At 39.9% G+C, this 18127-nt stretch overlaps 1 protein-coding gene across 1 annotated transcript in view; it reads right to left on the bottom strand.

Moving 5' to 3' along the window:
* DNAJC13 (DnaJ heat shock protein family (Hsp40) member C13) overlaps nt 1-17835 on the bottom strand; it is a 56518-nt gene extending 38683 nt beyond the window's left edge. The window contains exons 1-12 of the mRNA XM_075728261.1: nt 17809-17835; nt 10910-10990; nt 5790-5865; nt 5143-5292; nt 4724-4765; nt 3382-3582; nt 2052-2258; nt 1862-1957; nt 1616-1707; nt 628-794; nt 449-528; nt 200-369 (exon numbers count right to left, since the gene is read on the bottom strand). Coding sequence (XP_075584376.1) covers nt 200-369; nt 449-528; nt 628-794; nt 1616-1707; nt 1862-1957; nt 2052-2258; nt 3382-3582; nt 4724-4765; nt 5143-5292; nt 5790-5865; nt 10910-10977 — 1349 coding nt within the window. The 5' untranslated portion in view covers nt 10978-10990; nt 17809-17835. The remainder of the gene's footprint in view (nt 1-199; nt 370-448; nt 529-627; nt 795-1615; nt 1708-1861; nt 1958-2051; nt 2259-3381; nt 3583-4723; nt 4766-5142; nt 5293-5789; nt 5866-10909; nt 10991-17808) is intronic.
* Between the last annotated feature and the right edge of the window lie 292 nt (nt 17836-18127).

Below are 18127 nucleotides of genomic sequence, written 5' to 3'. Positions count from 1 at the left end.
TAGTGATCATTTGGGATTCTCAATTTACATTAAAGCCTGATGAGAGCCTCATACTGCTGGAAGCAATCGTGTACAGGGTCTTCCAGTCTTTTTCAGAAGTGAGGCTCAACTCCCATTCTCAGTTTTAAAGATAAGACATCAAAAGCTCAAGAACTGTTTTCACCTACTACTTCCAAGCTTGAAGAGACTTCTCACTTACTTCGGAAGCTGAGTAAAGGCAAGGAAACCCGCTTTTGAAGCCACTAGTCGTCTTACTGCTTGGAATTGGCTTTCAAGCTCTGCATTAGATGCTGCAATATCTCCCTCTTGCGAGAGCAATGCTGTTATGGCATTATTAATGAGTTTCTCCTTGTTTTCCGAGAACAGACCCTGGTTAAGAAATAACAATTATTAATATCTTTATGCATTAACAACATCTTAAGAGGATGGGCAGAGGATTTATTCTTACATCTTGTGTAACTGCATGTAGTACCCCACTGTAGGAAATGTTAGCATTGAACCTGAACACAGCATCTGCAAAGTTACCATCTGGAAAAAGACATAATGAAAGTTAAGTGCATAGTACCTGACTAAATATCTAGATGCTTTAAAGAGCGCTAGAAAGCCATGTAATAAGTGTTAGCTTACTTGGAGGAGCAGCCAAAAACCTCAGATGAAGGCTCTCTACTTCTTCATCTACAGGCATACTGAGTAATCCCCAACGCTGGCCTTTGTGTGTGGAAGTCATTTTCACACAGACATCTCTATTGCCAGAAGCTCTCACTCCATCCAACAAGCTAGCCAGGAGAGAATCCCTGGGTTGGGAGAAAGACATATGAATGTAATTTAGATCAGAAGAGTGATGACAAAGAACCAAGTTATAAGAAAAATAGACAAACCCCCCTTCCCCCCCCCAAAACCCAAGCACAGTATGAAAGGCAGCAATACTTGGAATCTCTTACTAACACTGGTGCTAACAGCTACACCTCTGGAAGAAGTCACTAACTTTCAAGTGTTCCTTTGTTCACTGTAAGAACAGAGCTGTCTTACACTCAGTATAGCCAGCTACAGCCTTTCACTAAAAGGATCAACTCTAGATTATCTGTTAAGGAGTTACACATGTTGTGAGCCAATTCATCCCTGTGCTTCCTGCAAAACCTAACTTAGCAGGATTAGACTGCATTACAACTGCAAGTGCACTCAGGTACTTTTCTGTTGGTTGTTTTAAATAGAATCAACTAAGACCATTTCAAGCAGACAGCTCAAAGGGTTTTCAGCCTTCACATTTCCATATCACTTAAATTGTGCTTTCTTTCCTTCTCTCAAATATACTGCTTAACCAAGTATGACATACACAGAACAACATTCCTTATGAGAAACAGGCTGTATCTAACTGCCCAACACCCTTACATGTTGATCAGAAAACTTTTGGACAGATTTGCTTAAAGTTGGGATGAAGGTAAAGGGGAGAGATTTAGACCCTGTAACAAATCTTGATTTTTAAGTGGAAGACCACTTGAATAGCAAGGCTTCGAGTTAACACTTCCAAGGGTCAGAGTTTATGGAAGCTGAGGAACTAGAAGCACTACAATGGCAACTTCGATTTGAATTTATAACCCACTGGAGCTCCAGTTACCTTTCTGTTGAAGAGTATTTCCGAATTTGTCCTTTGATAAATTCAATGGTAAAAAGCTGGGGGTTTTCACAGTCACACACTATTGCAAATACCTAAAAGAAAGATATAAGGATCACATTCATGAAGCAGTGTTATTTATCTACTCTACAAATTGGGGCCATCTTATGTATACTATGAAATTCCTACTATTATAATCTTTTAGAGCTTCTATTTGAAGAAGTGGTACTGAGAAAAGTTGCCTCTTACCTCGCCTAAAGGTTTCAAAGTTGCAATGTTATAGGTAGCTGGATCCCGCTCAACTAAGCAAGCTTCTGTAAGAGCTAGTACTCTTTTCACAGGTTCCTAAGAAAAAAGAAAAAAAAAGAAAAAAGCACATTAGGAAAGAGAATTCTTAGCACCTAAGAGGAACCAACTAAGTTCAGTTTGATACCCTTACCAAATGTCTAGGTGTTATTTTTTGAACAACAAACTCTGCTAAAGATGTTACAGATTCATCGTTGCTGTATTTTCCAAAGCGAAGATTCAAGTATTGCTCAAATTCAAGGGATTCTTTCCTTATCCGCAGAGAGATACCTATGAAGTTGCCAGCATGCTCTATTGCACTTTTGATAATTTCCTCCCTTTGCTCAGATGCAAACAGGTGCTGCAAGTTTTGACAAGAAAAAAAAAAAGTTTGAAAAAATATGGCATAGCTCAAGAAATCAGTTCCATAAATAATCCTCCACTATATGCCTAACAGTAGAGAACCTTTCCAGCAGCTAGGCTTGCCTTTGCTAAGTGAATAGTATAAAAAGAAGAGGTATTTATTACACAAGAGATCCACTATGAAGTTTACATTTCCCTTTCAAAAAAAAAACCACCAAACACACAACACAACCAACTACAGCAGCTATTCCTAAAGGATACCCTGCTACACATTAGCACGCCATGAAAGTAAAGGTCTGCATGACCTGCCTGTCCACCCTTGGCAACAGAATCTGACAGCCTGGCAGAAGTGACGAGCCAGAGAACCACAGTGGTAGCCTCAGCTGCTATCTGTAAGGGCTGCTACCCAGCCTTGCTAGACAAGGTTAGGGCAGCTCTAGAGAATCAGTTACATATTGCTAGTTTTATGCCAGAGAAAAGCATGCTACAGTACAAAAGACATGGAAACCCCAATCTAGAGAGCAGAGTCCTATTTTGTTAGAAGTGACCAAGGTAGCTATATTTATAATCAGTAACCATGAATTAATTCCTAAAGATCCATTTCGTCTGCTTGCAGTATAGTACACAGAAATCCTTTTACGATTTTGAAACCAAATATTACACTGCAGTATTTCCCAAGCAAAGCTGCTGAATATCAGATCACAGGTCTAAAAAGGAAGCATCACCACTGGTCGATCTATTTCTGAACAGAATCCCTCCATCAGTTAGGTAGATTAGGAATACTGCCTGTCACTTCTGTAACTTTTAGATATTTCAGGGAACTCCAGGTCCACATTGCATTCATATTTACTATCCTAATATAAATAACTGGGTATTTTATGGTCTGTAGTTTTTTAAAAAAGCAATAAGCAAGAAACCCCACACACATTGCTCTCAAATGTTTTAACTGATTTCCTGTGGAAAAGAGATTTTTAAAACCTGCCCACAAGCCTTGAGGCTCCACAGCTGGGTCCCAGAGACGCATATATGTGTATGCTCAAATTATGTTGAAGCTTCATTGTTAAATATGCAGCTACAAACATTCTAAGCACCATACCAAGATGTTTTGTTTTAGTACTCACCAATCTACTAAATCCTCCATAGAGGATACAGAAGCCTCCCTGATAGCCAGCAATATCAACAAAGCCTTCAATGTTTCTGTAGTCATAGGAGCACAGGACTTTATTTGTTGCGGGATCAATTTGGTCAATACCTCCAGGAGTCACCTCCAGAATCACAGGTTTCCTTGTATCACTCCAGTGATGTTTATAGCAGTTATACCTCTGCAGAGACACATCTTTTAGACATCTACACACACACACACACTCCTTTACTACACAGCAGTAGTTCTTTTCCAATCTAGTAAGCAGCGTGGGTGTAAAGTTCAAAAAATTATATCATTTCCCTTAATGCTCTTATCTATGTTAAGAACGCTATGAATCAAATGAAAGTAGCTGTTTACTGACAAGGAAGTCACAGCTTAAATAATGCATTTTGAAGAGAGTGCAGCAAACCCAAAACAGCCACCCCAAAAGGGAGTAAGTTTCTCTTGCTGCAGAAGGTGGCCTACTCACAGACTATGTGCACTGTGGTTAGGCAAGGAAATAGCTATTGCACTAGATGCTGTTATTCAGCTAATCAAGACTAAATTAAGGTAAACTTATCACTATAGTGCAAATTTTTCATCTCTTGCAGTCATACGTATTCCATTACAAACACAGACTTACTGAAACCAGCAAAAGTTAGAGGTCTGTTCTAAACTATATTAAGACAAAGGGGACACCCACATTCCAGCAGTGTTCCTATGCTCATCACTGAAGATCTATTCTATGCAATATTTTAAGTTACTTAAATTACTTAAAGTGCTATCTTCTGTGACCAGAAGACATAAAACCAAAGTCCAGCTCTGTATATTGCCTTGCTTATTACTACATTACCAAGATTCATTAAGTGGCGATCTTGTCTTTAATCTGACCTACAGAAATCCTCCTAGGAAAAAATATTCCTACATCAAGTGTTCAGGATGTTATGCAGAAAACTATTTAGAGTTAGAAAGTAAAATGCTGGAAGTAGTAAACATTGAATAATGAGTCAAAGCTTATGTTTTTCTTCTTCTTTCTCTCCAAATAAGAGCTTCATGTGGCAAAGCCCTTTATTTCAGCAGTAACGTTCAGAGTCTTTAAGTGCACCACCATAAGGCTCAGCCAAGTGAAGAGAACTCAAATACTCTACTACTGAAAAGGTTTCCACTGCTTTTGAACAAACTCTTAATTTTCTCTTCTCAAAGCAAGACTTCAGATCCAAATTTACAAAAGCTATTTTAGGTAGTGCATATAGCACAAGCATAACATACAAGACCACAGTAGAAGTTTAATTCTTTAGATCATTTCATTAAACTGCACATGATCCAGACAAGCCACTTACCCGTCCTGTGATCTTTCCTTCTGAGAAGTCTGTCCTGAACCTCTGTTTTTAAAAAAGTTAACCATGAATGAATGTAAATATGATAGCCAATCTATCCAGAAAGTCTATGTTTAAACTGACCTTGTTTTAAGGGACTTGAAGCAAGCCTCCTTGAAGACTCACCATTCCACTACAGTTTAATATATTCAGTATTTGTAGCTTTGCTTGCTATTTAAGAAACATGCACTAACTGCTGCACTGGATCAAGTACATTAATAGAATAGCTCAAAAGACAACCTACTTTCCTATTTTATATGTAAGGAAAGAAAGCATAGTAAGCTACCACAAATGGTAATGATAACCAAGTACTTACTGCTTGCTTGAAGGGGTGAGGGGGCAGGGGCGTGTGGGTGGGAAGCGGGGAAATCACAAAATCTTACCAGTGCCTCTGTAAGGAGTTCTGTTCTGTGCTCTGTGGAAAACTTAAGAGTTTCGGACTTTTTTCCACTCCCTTTGCGAAAAGTGAGACTAAATTCTGTTCCTTGTCCTTTTCCAACAGGAGAAATACTACAGATATCTCCATAAGGCCACTAGACAATTGAAAATAATTAGGTTATACTGTTAGTAATTTTAAAGCTACATCTCCTCCACTCAAAAACCCTTGGTACCTGAGTTATTGTAATGAGACAATAGCTACCACACTACATGACAGCTTTAACTTGAGCTTCCTATTTGATACTCTACAAAGTAAGCAAGTGTCCTAACTCCCTTCAGGGGCATAGCCTTACAGTGATCAAACTTATCCCAGTTCATTCAGAACAGCACACCCAAAAGCAAACTAATACTTATTGGCCAATAAAGACAAATTGCCTAAAAGTACGAAAACTACTAGATATTTGTAGAGCTAGCGAAGGCAATACCAGTTTTCTGTTATGCGTGCTTTTGTAGCAGCTGCTGTACCTTCTGGTTTTGCTGAGATTTTGTCAGACTAGACAGTTTCTGAAGACTGAATGCCATTATTCACTCTGGATGGTGAACCTAAGTCAGAAATCAACTCAAAATAGCCCTGTTCAAAAATGATAGTTACCTGATTTGTAACTTCTAGCGTGTTGGGATTGTATGTGGTGATGGCATGGGTTCCAACTGAAAAGACTCGCTTATACCTAGAATACAGAAGAGTGTTAGTTTCTCCAGAAGTCACAGAAAAACCTTGTTGAACAGCAAACATTATGTTAAGAAGCTATATACAAGTCAGTGCTAGGAAATGGATATGGAATTTTCTTTGTTGTTAGTTTGCAGTTTACCGTTAAAATATGTTAAGTTCCTCTGTTCTATATATCCACAGAGGGGGCATACAAGATAAATACTGCTAAATGTACTTCCTTATGCATATCTTTTCCTACATTACTGGCTAAGTCAGAACCACAGACTCTTAGAATTTGCACTGGAACATACTACCAGACCAGAATAAATTCTAAAGAGACTATACAGATAGGAAAAAAGATATTCCTGCAATACTCTAAAGCATCTGTCTGCAGCTGTCTCAGACAACAGTTGTAACATGAAATAATCCAATGTAAACACCTGGTCACAATACTATAACAAGTCAAAGTGTTACTCAGAAAGACTCAGATCACTGAAGCTGTAGTTCAATACGCAGATAGTCATTCTACATCGATATCACAGATTTCTTAACTGCCATAGTGCTTAAAGAACAGCTGTAACAAGGTAGTTACATTTCAGGCATATCAGAAACAAGCAGCAGTGAGCTAAAGCTAAGAAATTCAGATGTATCAAGCACAAAATGGAAGCTTTAGCATGGTTTCATTTCCTAGACAATCTTCACAGCATACCCAGAACCAACTCTTTATACAGAAACTATTTACATATTTCTGAATCAGAAAGTTTTGCAATGTAACTAACCAGAGTTTGAAACAGTAGATTATTACTAATCCCTCTCTACTTGTACAAACTTCTTGTTTTAAGCTACTTCTATCTGGAAGCAGTCCTGCCCAGAAAGTCAAGCCAAACCTGAACCAGTTCTAGTAACTATTCTCTGACCAAAAAACCAGGATCAGAATGTGGATGCCTTTCTTGAACCACATAAAAATGCTTGGGCTAGCTGTCCATATTAAAACTGATTCAGTGTAGCAATTTAAGTTTCAGTTCTGGGTAAACTGTGGGTTCGCCAGGGAAAGAGCAGGATAGGATCAATAATTAGATGGCTGACAAACTAATTTGGATCTGTGCCATACTAGACACTGCATCAAGCCGCAGGTCATTTCTTCCCTCTTTCTCTGCATTCTTGTGCTGCAATCCCTTCTCTCTCACTTGCCAGGTCTGCAACAAGCGCCATCATTTCTGTATAAGGTCAAACTTTGCATGGGCTTCAGATACATTCAGACCTGCTCCCTCATGTTATTTGACCTATCCTCCCTTCTCTCATAATAGCAAGGCCAAGAGTACCTGTCTAACACAGTCAATATCACAAACATCATTCCCTACCATTTTCCATTATTATTCAAACAAACTGGTGCAAGTTCAAGCCATTACTGGCCCACAGGAGTTTATCTAGGAATTAAAGCAAGTGCTTATTTTTTTCAATGCTTAGAAAAATCTGTAATATTGAAGTGACCTGCCACCTTAAAGATGTTTAATCTATTTGAAAAACCTATTTGTCTTTCCACGTAGTTGAATTTTCCTTATTTAAGATGCAGGTCAAGAAATGTCATAGTAATGAAACAGAACATTTGAAGTTACTCTAGCTACTAATAATTCCACTATATTCAGTCTGTCAAAGAATACTCCAGTTCTTAGATCATAAGGAAATCCTTTGAACAAACCAACTGTTCCCTCTCCTCTAGTTGCACAATTTAGGCAGGTGTTCTCCCTTTTATATGATTTACAAATAAGGCTTGTTTATGCTGTTCTAAAGAACTTATCACAAGTAATAAAGCACTTTAATGCTTCTTAAATGTTTTCATAGAATCATAGAATCGTTTAGGTTGGAAAAGACCTTTAAGATCATCCAGTCCAACCATTAACCTAAAGTCCACACTAAACCAATTAAGGGTAGACTAGACTAAACCATGTCCCAAAGTGCCACATCTACCTGTTTTTTTAACACTTCCAGGGATGGTGACTCCACCACCTCTCTGGGCGGCCTGTTCCAATGCTTGACCACCCTTTCTGTAAAGAAATTTTTCCTAATTTCCAACCTAAACCTCCCCTGGCGCAGCTTGAGCCCATTTCCTCTCGTCCTATCGCTAACTACGTGGGAGACCAACACCCACCTCACTACAACCTCCTTTCAGGTAGTTGTAGAGAGCGATAAGGTCTCCCCTCAGCCTCCTCTTCTCCAGGCTAAACAACCCCAGATCCCTCAGCCGCTCCTCATAAGGCCTGTGCTCCAGACCCTTCACCAGCTTTGTTGCCCTTCTCTGAACACGCTCCAGCACCTCAATGTCTTTCTTGTAGTGAGGGGCCCAAAACTGGACACAGTATTCCAGGTGCGGCCTCACCCACACCGAGTACAGGGGGACAATCACCTCCCTGCTCCTGCTGGCCACACTATTCCTGATACAGGCCAGGATGCTGTTGGCCTTCTTGGCCACCTGGGCACACTGCTGGCTCATGTTCAGCCGGCTGTCGACCAACACCCCCAGGTCCTTTTTTTTGTTTACTCACTTAACATACTAAAGAGCTTCACAGTGCTTTCTGGCAGAATAAGGATCCGCAATGATCACACGTAATTGAAGACCAGCTTCCAAACATTATAGCCCCTTCCTTTTGCCCCTCACACTCAAGCCAGCGTTTCAGGATCTAGGAAGCATATTTATTATCCATCATTCTTAACATGCGAAGTGACAAGGAACAGAAGACGGAACAGCAGATCTGTTGAGTTATGGTTTCCTTAATCTCCCCTCCCTAGGCAAATTCAGAAGACACAAGTTTTGATGCATGAACAGAGGAGACTCAGAAGTCAGTTCTTACATGCAGCCTAAACATACTCTTGTCCAGAACTTCATCTTTAAATATGTAGAAAGGTATTTATACCTCCAGGCCCTGAAGACTTTACTGTTAATTATGTCTCAAAATACTGTGCAGTACAGTCTAATGCCAGGCTGTTTTGAGAAGAAGAATTTGAAGCAAATGTCCTCTTCCTATTAAGAAGGCTATTGCCTATTCACTAGTTTCTTCAAAGCACTGTAGAAGTCAGAAGTTATACTTTTTGTAATCAGAATTAACCTGGTAGACAAATTTTATACCACCATACTCAGGAGAAAGACAGTGTTCATTAATGTTACAGAACTACCGATCGACACTGGAGCATCATCATCCATACTACTAAAAAATACTTTAAATACCATACACACAGCCCATACTGAGCAAAGTGACAAATCATATGAACAGTCAAAGTGATTCAGGCTCATTTAGCACTACACATTAAGTTACTGCTATTTTTTTTATGTTATCCACAGATTATACTGGGAATGTATAACTATGAACTGAGTGGACTTAAATATTCAAATACAAGCTTACTAAAAGCCATATAAGCTTCTGCTGCAACACAACAAGAGGCAACTACTCACTAAATAGTCCTTTCCCCTTCATTATGTGAAAAGTGCCACTGAGTTTTTAAACTAAGCCTCTGTTTTAGACTTGGTTTGAAGTTCTGTAAGACTTCATAGTTTATCAAAACACTACTGTCAAAGTCCAAGAACATAGTAATCTAACTTCAACAGCTTGCATCATGTAGGAACCGGCTCTTTAATGGAAGGCATTGGGCAGGAGAAGCAATATGAGTTCTATATATTTAATTTTTACCGAGTGGCTCAAATCGTATGCACACTAATTCTGCACATATGCCACATGAATGTCAGAGGAAGAGACAAAATACTTTCTGTTGGGTGACAGAAAGATTAAGCGCAACAAACTGTTTTACCCAACATAGTATCTTATTATTACTAAAGGAAACAGTTTATTCACCCATGCCCACACAAATCCAATGAATGGATCTTAACTCAGGAAAGACTCGATTTATACAAGTATTGACTAGAATTCTAATGAGGTAAAACTAAATATTAAACTATATTTCAAGTCAATCAAGAATCTGTCTTGCTAGAGGAAAGATTTTGTCCTCAGACAGCTGCTCAGTCTACTCTGGACTCTGAACTACCCAGGGTTTTAATTTTTGCTGACAAAAAGGCAGGGAGCTCTTTGATTAGACACCGAAGCAATCTCGTAGTTCTTCAAAGCACAACTGAGAAAGACCTGTCACTGCCACTCCTTGCAATCCCATCCTCCTTTCCTTCCTAGCATTCCTAATCTTTGATAGGAAGAATTCATGAAGTATCTATCAGCAGACAGAAAAAAAAAAAAAAAAAGCCAGTTTTAACTTAGTGGTCAGATTCAGACATCACCTTTCAGTATAATCACTAGAATAAAGCAGTACTTATGCTCCTGAGGTGCAGACAATGTACTCTCTTTGTTCTGTTGATGTTTAGGTAGCAAGAAAAAATCCCAGTTCCACAACACTACTATGCATGTGAGAAGGAACAATGGATAAGGATACCCAGGAAAGTCCTATGATGCTTTAAAAAGTATGCATAACAGCTGACTTCAAACACAGTATAAAAGATACCAGTTATGATAGTTTAATGGGTAGTTTTATTAGAAGTTCCCTGGCTTTTGCAGACAGAAGCATCACTGAAAATTCATCTTTAGATCCAAGACCCCCATTAGGGATGAAGTTTATTTCTAGTAACACAAGTCTTCAAATAATCTCAGTTAATAGTTTAACAGATAATCTATTACACAACATGCTAAGTATATATATGGACTAGTGACCCTCATCTATTAAAGTACATAAGACATTACTCCTCCAAGAACCTGTTCCGAGAAGAAGCATTTCCACTTTAAAATTAGTGCTTTATATAGTAAGATCAAGAGACTCGGAAGCTAAGTCAGGTGGTCCATTTCAGAGCTGCAATGAAGTGTGGGAACATGTGCAGAGGAAGGCTAAAATGCAATGTTTAAAATCCAAATTGATTCTAGTGAAGATACATTCAGTTCAGAGACTGAGCAGCAGGAGCCTTAGTTTAATTTTATTCCATCAATACAGGAACTATGCAGTTAAATCCAATAACGGAGGAGCAATGTCACACAAAACATTAGAACAACCACAACAAATGTTAAACTACTTACTTTCCCCTCCATGAATGTTTTGTGGTGTAGAAACAAGCAAGATCTCTGTTTTCTCTAATTATATTCATTCTGTGCTGAGACCTGAAAACAAAAGAGACATCCTGTTAGTACTCATGATTTTCATTTAAAACCGAAGTTCACTAATCATCAATATGCTTCAAGACAAAAAGACTTTGTTTTTAAACACTCAAGTCACTGCTTTGTCAATTCCACACAAAAAATATTAGGAAAACTTATGTTTATCAAACAATGGATGGGCTAAGTCACACATGGAGTTGAACATGAATTATTAGTTTCCCCAGTGATTTGGTTACACTAGTTACTCTTTAACAGTACCAGGTTAAAGTACTGATAAATAATAATGCCCCATTATTTGCCATATTATTGCAATCACACTACTTTTGCTGCACCTTTGCACATTCACATTCAAGTGTATGTCATCTCCAGAATGCTTAACTCCTGAAAATTGTGTAATATCAAAATGATTTGAGTACCCTGCATCCATAACTCCAGCTAAGCCAGATTCCTATTGCAATTTTTAGATAAACAACAAGGAGAAATCTGGATAGATAGAACAGCTTATTTTCCAGCCTGAAACGGAATTTGAAGTTGAGAAACTTACTTATTAGCCAGGCACTGTGATTAAAGATCTAAGTACCCTTTCTGTGCTGTAAAAGTTTACGCAATCCCAGCACTAACATCCTGACATGTTTATTTCACACATGAATTCCCTAAACACATGCAGAAATTTAGTAAAACTTGCCCACAACTCCTTGACCGGATCATTGCTTTAGGAGCTGCTAAGTTCTAAGGAATGCTTCTGAACACTAAACACTAATGACTGAAACACATGCATGTTGAGTACTTGGGAAATTAACTTCCCTTTTACTTCACTTTGCTGTTATTACATATACAGGGCACTTAAGTGGACATACCCTGATTAAGCTGTCACTCTCAAACTAATGCTGTAGCAGTAAACTTATTTCCGAATGTGTCAAAACAGGCTTCCCTGCTCTTGATTACAGACTGGTACTCTCTCAGGTTCACACCATTAATGTGGTGGCATCCCCAAAACATCATACACTTAAGAAGCTAGTCTGCAAGAACTCAAATTCATAGCTTGCCCAAAGCAACACTAAAGTAATCCAATCCCAGTCAGTACCCCACTAAAAGTTAGACTACAACCCCAGTCATCTTTTTACATTCAGCTATGTATGTATACATTCATCAATTTGACTTGATTTGTCAAAATGAGAAATCTTCCTTTGCCATGGATGACCTGTAACATTAGCTCATTGCTAATTTCTACCCTCTACAACTTCAGGCTATTTTCTTTCTGAGCAAAGACTGTAGCAGTTATGTAGTCATGAACATGAAGAATGGATAGCCTGACTGAAATGAACCTGAGAATTCTTTCCCTCGGGTGAAGAGCCAGCACAATCATCACTACCTACCAAAGAGAACTTGTGGTACTGCCTCTGGAAAAAGACAAAAGCAGTATTTACTTATTTCAGTGACTCAATCTTTGAGTGAAGCTTTCCGAGTTAATACCCCATTGACTTGTGGCGAGTTAAATTCTCTAAATCCAGTTTTTGGGAGCAAAGTTTCATGAGGGTTAAGATATTCAACAGCATTATTCCTGAAGTTCTCCATTTTGCCTGGTTGAAGAACCACGTTGTATTATTATTGCCGTGGATAAGCATCAAAACAGTATGCTCTGTTTGTCCAAACTACACAGATCTCACCTTACAGTAGCACATGTTAGATCTGGTAATTTTGTCTTTTAAAGTTATCTTTCAGAACAAAATGCCAGATACACAATCTTCATACCTCCCTTTTTAAGCCATTTTCTTGACATTGACTAATGTATTAATAAAACAAAAGGCTTATAACAAGACTAGCTCCACTAAGTATGGATTATAAGATCTATTTATTTGTAATTCCAGTTTCACCAACACCAGACTCCTCTGACCAGCTCTATGAAGTCTCACAGACCTGAACACCACATGTTCTAGAGTACTTAAGGCAAGATGTTCTCACACTTGCCAACATCTGGTCTTAATAATGCAGAACTGAGAAACACTCACTACCAGTGGCTTTCATTAATTTTAATGCCAGCATCTAACTAGATTCAGGATAGCGATACATGAAATATTGTACATACAGTGCATGTGACAAATTCACTAGACTGCTTTTTTGCTTAGATTAAAACTATTAAAATCATTAAGCTTTGATGCTTTACTCACTGTGCTTCTGTACAGTGATTGTAACTCTCTCTCTCACTGAGAGGGCTAGCACAGAGGCAACATATGCCAAAATCTAGTAACAATTAATTCTTGTACACATTTTCCTGCAGTTTAACAGAGAACAAGACTAACAATAGCCTAGTGTTCTGAGCTGCTATGTTGAAGTCCAGCAATCATTTTTCAGTTGTCTTTGATTCCACAGTAAGAGCAAGATAGAAAAAAACAGTTCATGACAAAGATATTTTAGAAGAAACAAAAGTTATCTTCCTTCACTCATTCTTGTAAGACCAGTGTGGCACCACTCTTACTATACTATCTACAATGTGATACATTCTAATTTTAGTACCCGAGACAGTATAACCATTGACTTTGCAGAGCACATCAGGTTTTATTATTAATCAAATTTAGCCATATCACCAGTGTAAGCTATAGCGGCCTTAGTCATATCATATTAATTTCCCAAAATAAGACAACATTCTTATTATTGTCACCTTTACCTCCTCTATTCAAGACGCCTTTAAAAAGTTGACTGGCTTGACACAAAAATGGAGTTAAATGTTTTTCACTTATAAAAGCTTCCAGGACAATACGGTCCAAATTTTAACGATCATCTTAGTGTCCTGGGGTACCCGATAATAGAAAATCGCAACTTCAAAGGTTATTTTGAACATAGTGTGACACAACTATTGGATATCCCATACTCATGGCTCTCAAAGGTTTAATACTAGAGAAACACCTAGTTCAGTTGTTGCCTCTGCTCCGGTAGAAATAGAACAAGTACTTTGAAAGCAGCAGTTTATAAACATGTTTCATCTGGTTGAGAGAGAGAGAGCATACTGAATGCAAAGTATAGTGAAATAATCTGACACTCCTGCAGGCAAAACATTGTCCATGACTTGCAACTTCTTTTGGGAGCCTAACTAAAGCACTCCCCCAATACCTGGATATTTTAATTAGCTTTTTCACAAGAGAAAAGTTCAGCAATACTTTCCTATTTGGTTCTTGTAGTACTGTAAGTAGCAGTGAAACAGCTTTTGGGGGAAGAGTTGAAGTTTTTGTGTACTGCGTATACCAGAAATAGCAACCCCTAAAATTAAAGGGCCTGAACTGCTGCCAGGACTCCCCCCTGCTTCAGAGTTTAAGCTACATGAATAAGTATATTACACAAGCTGTGTTCAACTTGCATACACTTTCTGCTTTTCCAGGATTTCACATTCTTCAGACAAAATTACCATCTGGGAAAACAGAATCTATTTCAGCAAACAGAGACAATTCAGTCTCAGACTAACACTTGAAGAGTTAGAAACAAAGCTGTGACCCTACAGGCATCAAAGCAATAAGCATAGCTGTAATTACATGTAAGTATTCCTCAATTTAAATAAGTCAGAAGTTTGGACATGGGTTCAAAGTTTAGTGCAGAATTGAGATTGACTTTTTTCCTGATCATGTTATTCCTCTACTATTACAGAGTAATACATATCTTTAAGTGAAGTTTTAACCTATGCTAAGGTAGCACTTCAGAGCCCCAAACAGGATTATTATTCCATTCCACTGGGGGGAGGAAGAAGAGAAATGCTGATAAGAAACTGGAATAAATTTTTAAAAAGAATTCTCAACAAGGCTAACACACAAGGCGAAGTTCCTGGAAAGTCTATACTACACAGGGACAGATACTCACATCAAGCTCAAGTGTGACTTTCCTGAGAGAAAGAAGACATACCAGAAGGATAAAAAGAGAGGCCAACTGGAAAGAAATGAGAGCAAGGCCCTGAAAAAAACCACAGTTTGTTAATCTGTGGTTCTACATACCTACCTTTTAGCTTAAAGGTCTGGAGCCTGATTGCCAGTCATCTACTCATCTCTAGCTTTAAAGGCATTACTTAAATAAATGAGGTTTTCTGTACTGAAATGTTTTAGCTGTCTACATTTCACCTGCATCTTTCACTCCTGTGTGCACTAACTGGCAGAGTTTTATCTTCAGACAGATTCTTTTTAACAAACACAGTTTTAAAACTTTTTCCTCTTCCCTAAATAGTACTACAGCCTAACTAGCTGTGGAAACTGAGATTTCTTAATCCGTTGTGCAGGAACTCACAGCCCTTTTTTTTTAAGGGAAGAAAGAGATGAGACTCATCAGATCCATAAAAGAGGATTAGTGCAGCCTGCCTCAGAGATAGCAGTATCACCACCTTCAGTAGTCCAGGATGCAAACAGGCTGAGAATTTCAACCATACTACTACCAGAAATTACGGCGATGACATTAGTGTCCATCCTCCAGCTGACTGCTCTCATTCCCTCACTGAGGACCAGTGCTGAGGATAACCAGAATCTTCCACACTTGTTTTTTTTTTCTTTTCCATCTATGTTAGCATTATGCTGTATCAATGAACCAATCTGATTCACCAGCTAAGACAGGTGAGTATCAGAACAAAAGGGTTTACTCACTAATGGTGGAAGAAAAAAGAAGTGTTCCTTTCAGTCATAGTTTAGCCACCTTGCATATTTCTTCAGAATATTGTTCTATTTTAAGTTTTATTAGTGATGCAGGATAATTCTTAAGGTTTTTTTTGGCACAAGAATAGTTTTTTGGAAGCAAATCGAGAAGTTAAACAGTTGAAGGTTAACACTTCAAGATACAGTTGAAGGCCAGCTAAAGAATTATTTTATTACTTTAGTAAGCTTCACTTACTGAGTTTCAAACACAAGTTAAAAGAAAAGTCACCTGCTCAGTCTGAAACACAGATCTGGCCCTCAGACCAATCCCCAGCATATCGCTTAAAATCTGGAAATACACAGCAATTCAGTCCCTCAGGACAAATACACATTCGGAAACTATGAAAACTACCACACGACACCCCGAGGAGCGAGCAATACACAGGAAATAAATATTTTTAGAAATTTATTCCAGCAAGTCTCAAATACAAGATAAAGTTCCTGGAAAGTCTATACTACACAGGGACAGATACTCAGCTCTGAGTCTCCGAACACGTAGAAATTTGTTGCTAGTGGAAAAAACTGTCAGTAATAATGGAAAGGAGTCAGTAATTCCTGGTTAAGTGTTCTGGCACTTGGCTGCCTATAGCAGGCAGGAATTAGACCAAGATGCATATTTATAAACTGAAGCAGGCTAGAGCCAAGCACAGTTTTTACGTCTGTAATACTGGTCCTGTTATTTTGAACTACGCCATGGCAGACTGTTTAAACAGCATCTTCCTAACTCAATTCAAAGATGAAATTTGAGTCACTAGCAGTCCCTTTGAAAGTCTTCCTCCTTTTCTATGTATCTTACTACATACACGTAGCCTATGTAGACAATCTTCTAATTATCAAGAAGAAAAGGCTTTGACTTCAAAAGACCTTAAGTTGTAAAACAAGGAATATTTTCTGTAATACAGTGCTATTTAATCAGTCCTAAGTAATAGGAAACAAAGCAGCTACCTACTCAACTTCATCTTCTCAGACTCACTGCCACAGATCACATTTGTGAAAGAGCACAAGAGAAAAAGGGAAAATGCATTTCAGATTACATTGACTTCAAAAGCAGCCAGAGAGTACAGAATAAGTGCATGAACAGGAAGACTCCAAATAAACTTATATGCCTATGTTTCCCCCCAAGCAGCATGCTCAAACATTCCCTCGACTTGAGAGCACTAAACTGAAAACAGAAACACACACACACACACCCCCCCTGCAACTGAAGCACTAAGGCAACATTTTTAAGGCCCAGGGCTTGGCCCTCAGCAGAGACACCGCTATCAAGGTGCAAGCTCCACACCACCTGACAGGAAAATCTATCCCAAAGACTGTTGGCAGCTCACTGCAGACAGAAAACCATTTAGTATGCCTACTTGTTTTGACTTTCCAAAAATCAAAAGCAAGTGAAAAGCATCCACAGGAGAAATTAATAAACTCTTGGAAAGATAAGCACATTAAGGGTAGATTTTCTGAAAGATACATTTAGTTCTGCTCATGCTCTTCAGGCATACTATTACCACTCAAAAAAGAAATAAAATCTCATCTCTGTGAGAGCAAGTCGCCTCCTCATCTCTCCCACTCTTCATAAATTATTTCCCAAACCATCTCATGATGGGGTTATTTTGATCTGAGGCCAGAAGAAAAAAAAAACGTATCTTTTCTTAATGGACATACTAGTAATCATATAGGAAAGACGACAGATTCCGCCTCGCACCTACAAAAGCTGCATCAGGTGCAGAGCACATTCAGTGAAGCACCTGGCAGGCTGAGGCTAGAGAAAAGCCCAGCCTCTCCTCTGCTAGCAGATATAGGAAAAGAATGGTTTGAGAGTGGCTCGCAATAAAACAGGAACCACACCTGGGGATCAGGGCCGGCTGCTCGCCGCCCCCCCCCCCCCCCCCAGTACCCCTCCACGGCTGGGACAAAGCGGGGGGAGGGGAGGACGGACGACACGGGAACGGACTCTGCCGGCGGAAGCATCTGCCCGCAGGCGGCAGAGAGCGCTGCCTCCAGCCCTGCCCCTGCCCCCGCTCCCTCACAGCCCCAGCGCCCGGGCGCGCCCCCCACCCACACGGCTTCGAGCAGCACCTCGGTGCCGAACGACCCCGCCCGGGGCTGTGGAAGGAGGCGGGGGCCGCCGCCACCGCCTCCTCATCTCCCGCCGCCGCTGGGATTTACCTGGCCGGGGAGCCTGCGCTGCCCGGACCTGTCCCCACCAGCACTGCGCTTCCCGCCGCTGCCGGCGACAAGGGCGAAGGGCCACCGAGCGGAGCCCTCGCCCCTCACCCTCCACCTGGCCAGGCGGCAGCCACTACACCCCTCCAACTCCCTCAGAGTCTGGCGCTGGAGGCCGCCATCTTAGCTCCAGCAGCAAGACCGCCCTCTCGGCGCAGTCGCCGTCAAGCCCCGGGCAGTCACGGGACGCGGTCAGCTGATATACTCCTTGCGGCCGCGCTGGCCCGGCCCGGCCCTGCCCGGCCCGTGGAGCCGCCTCGCC

The sequence above is a fragment of the Pelecanus crispus genome, chromosome 2 (genome assembly GCF_030463565.1).
Source record: "Pelecanus crispus isolate bPelCri1 chromosome 2, bPelCri1.pri, whole genome shotgun sequence".
In the NCBI taxonomy this organism is placed as follows: Eukaryota; Metazoa; Chordata; class Aves; order Pelecaniformes; family Pelecanidae; genus Pelecanus; species Pelecanus crispus.
This window is presented reverse-complemented; position numbering and strand designations above follow the sequence as displayed.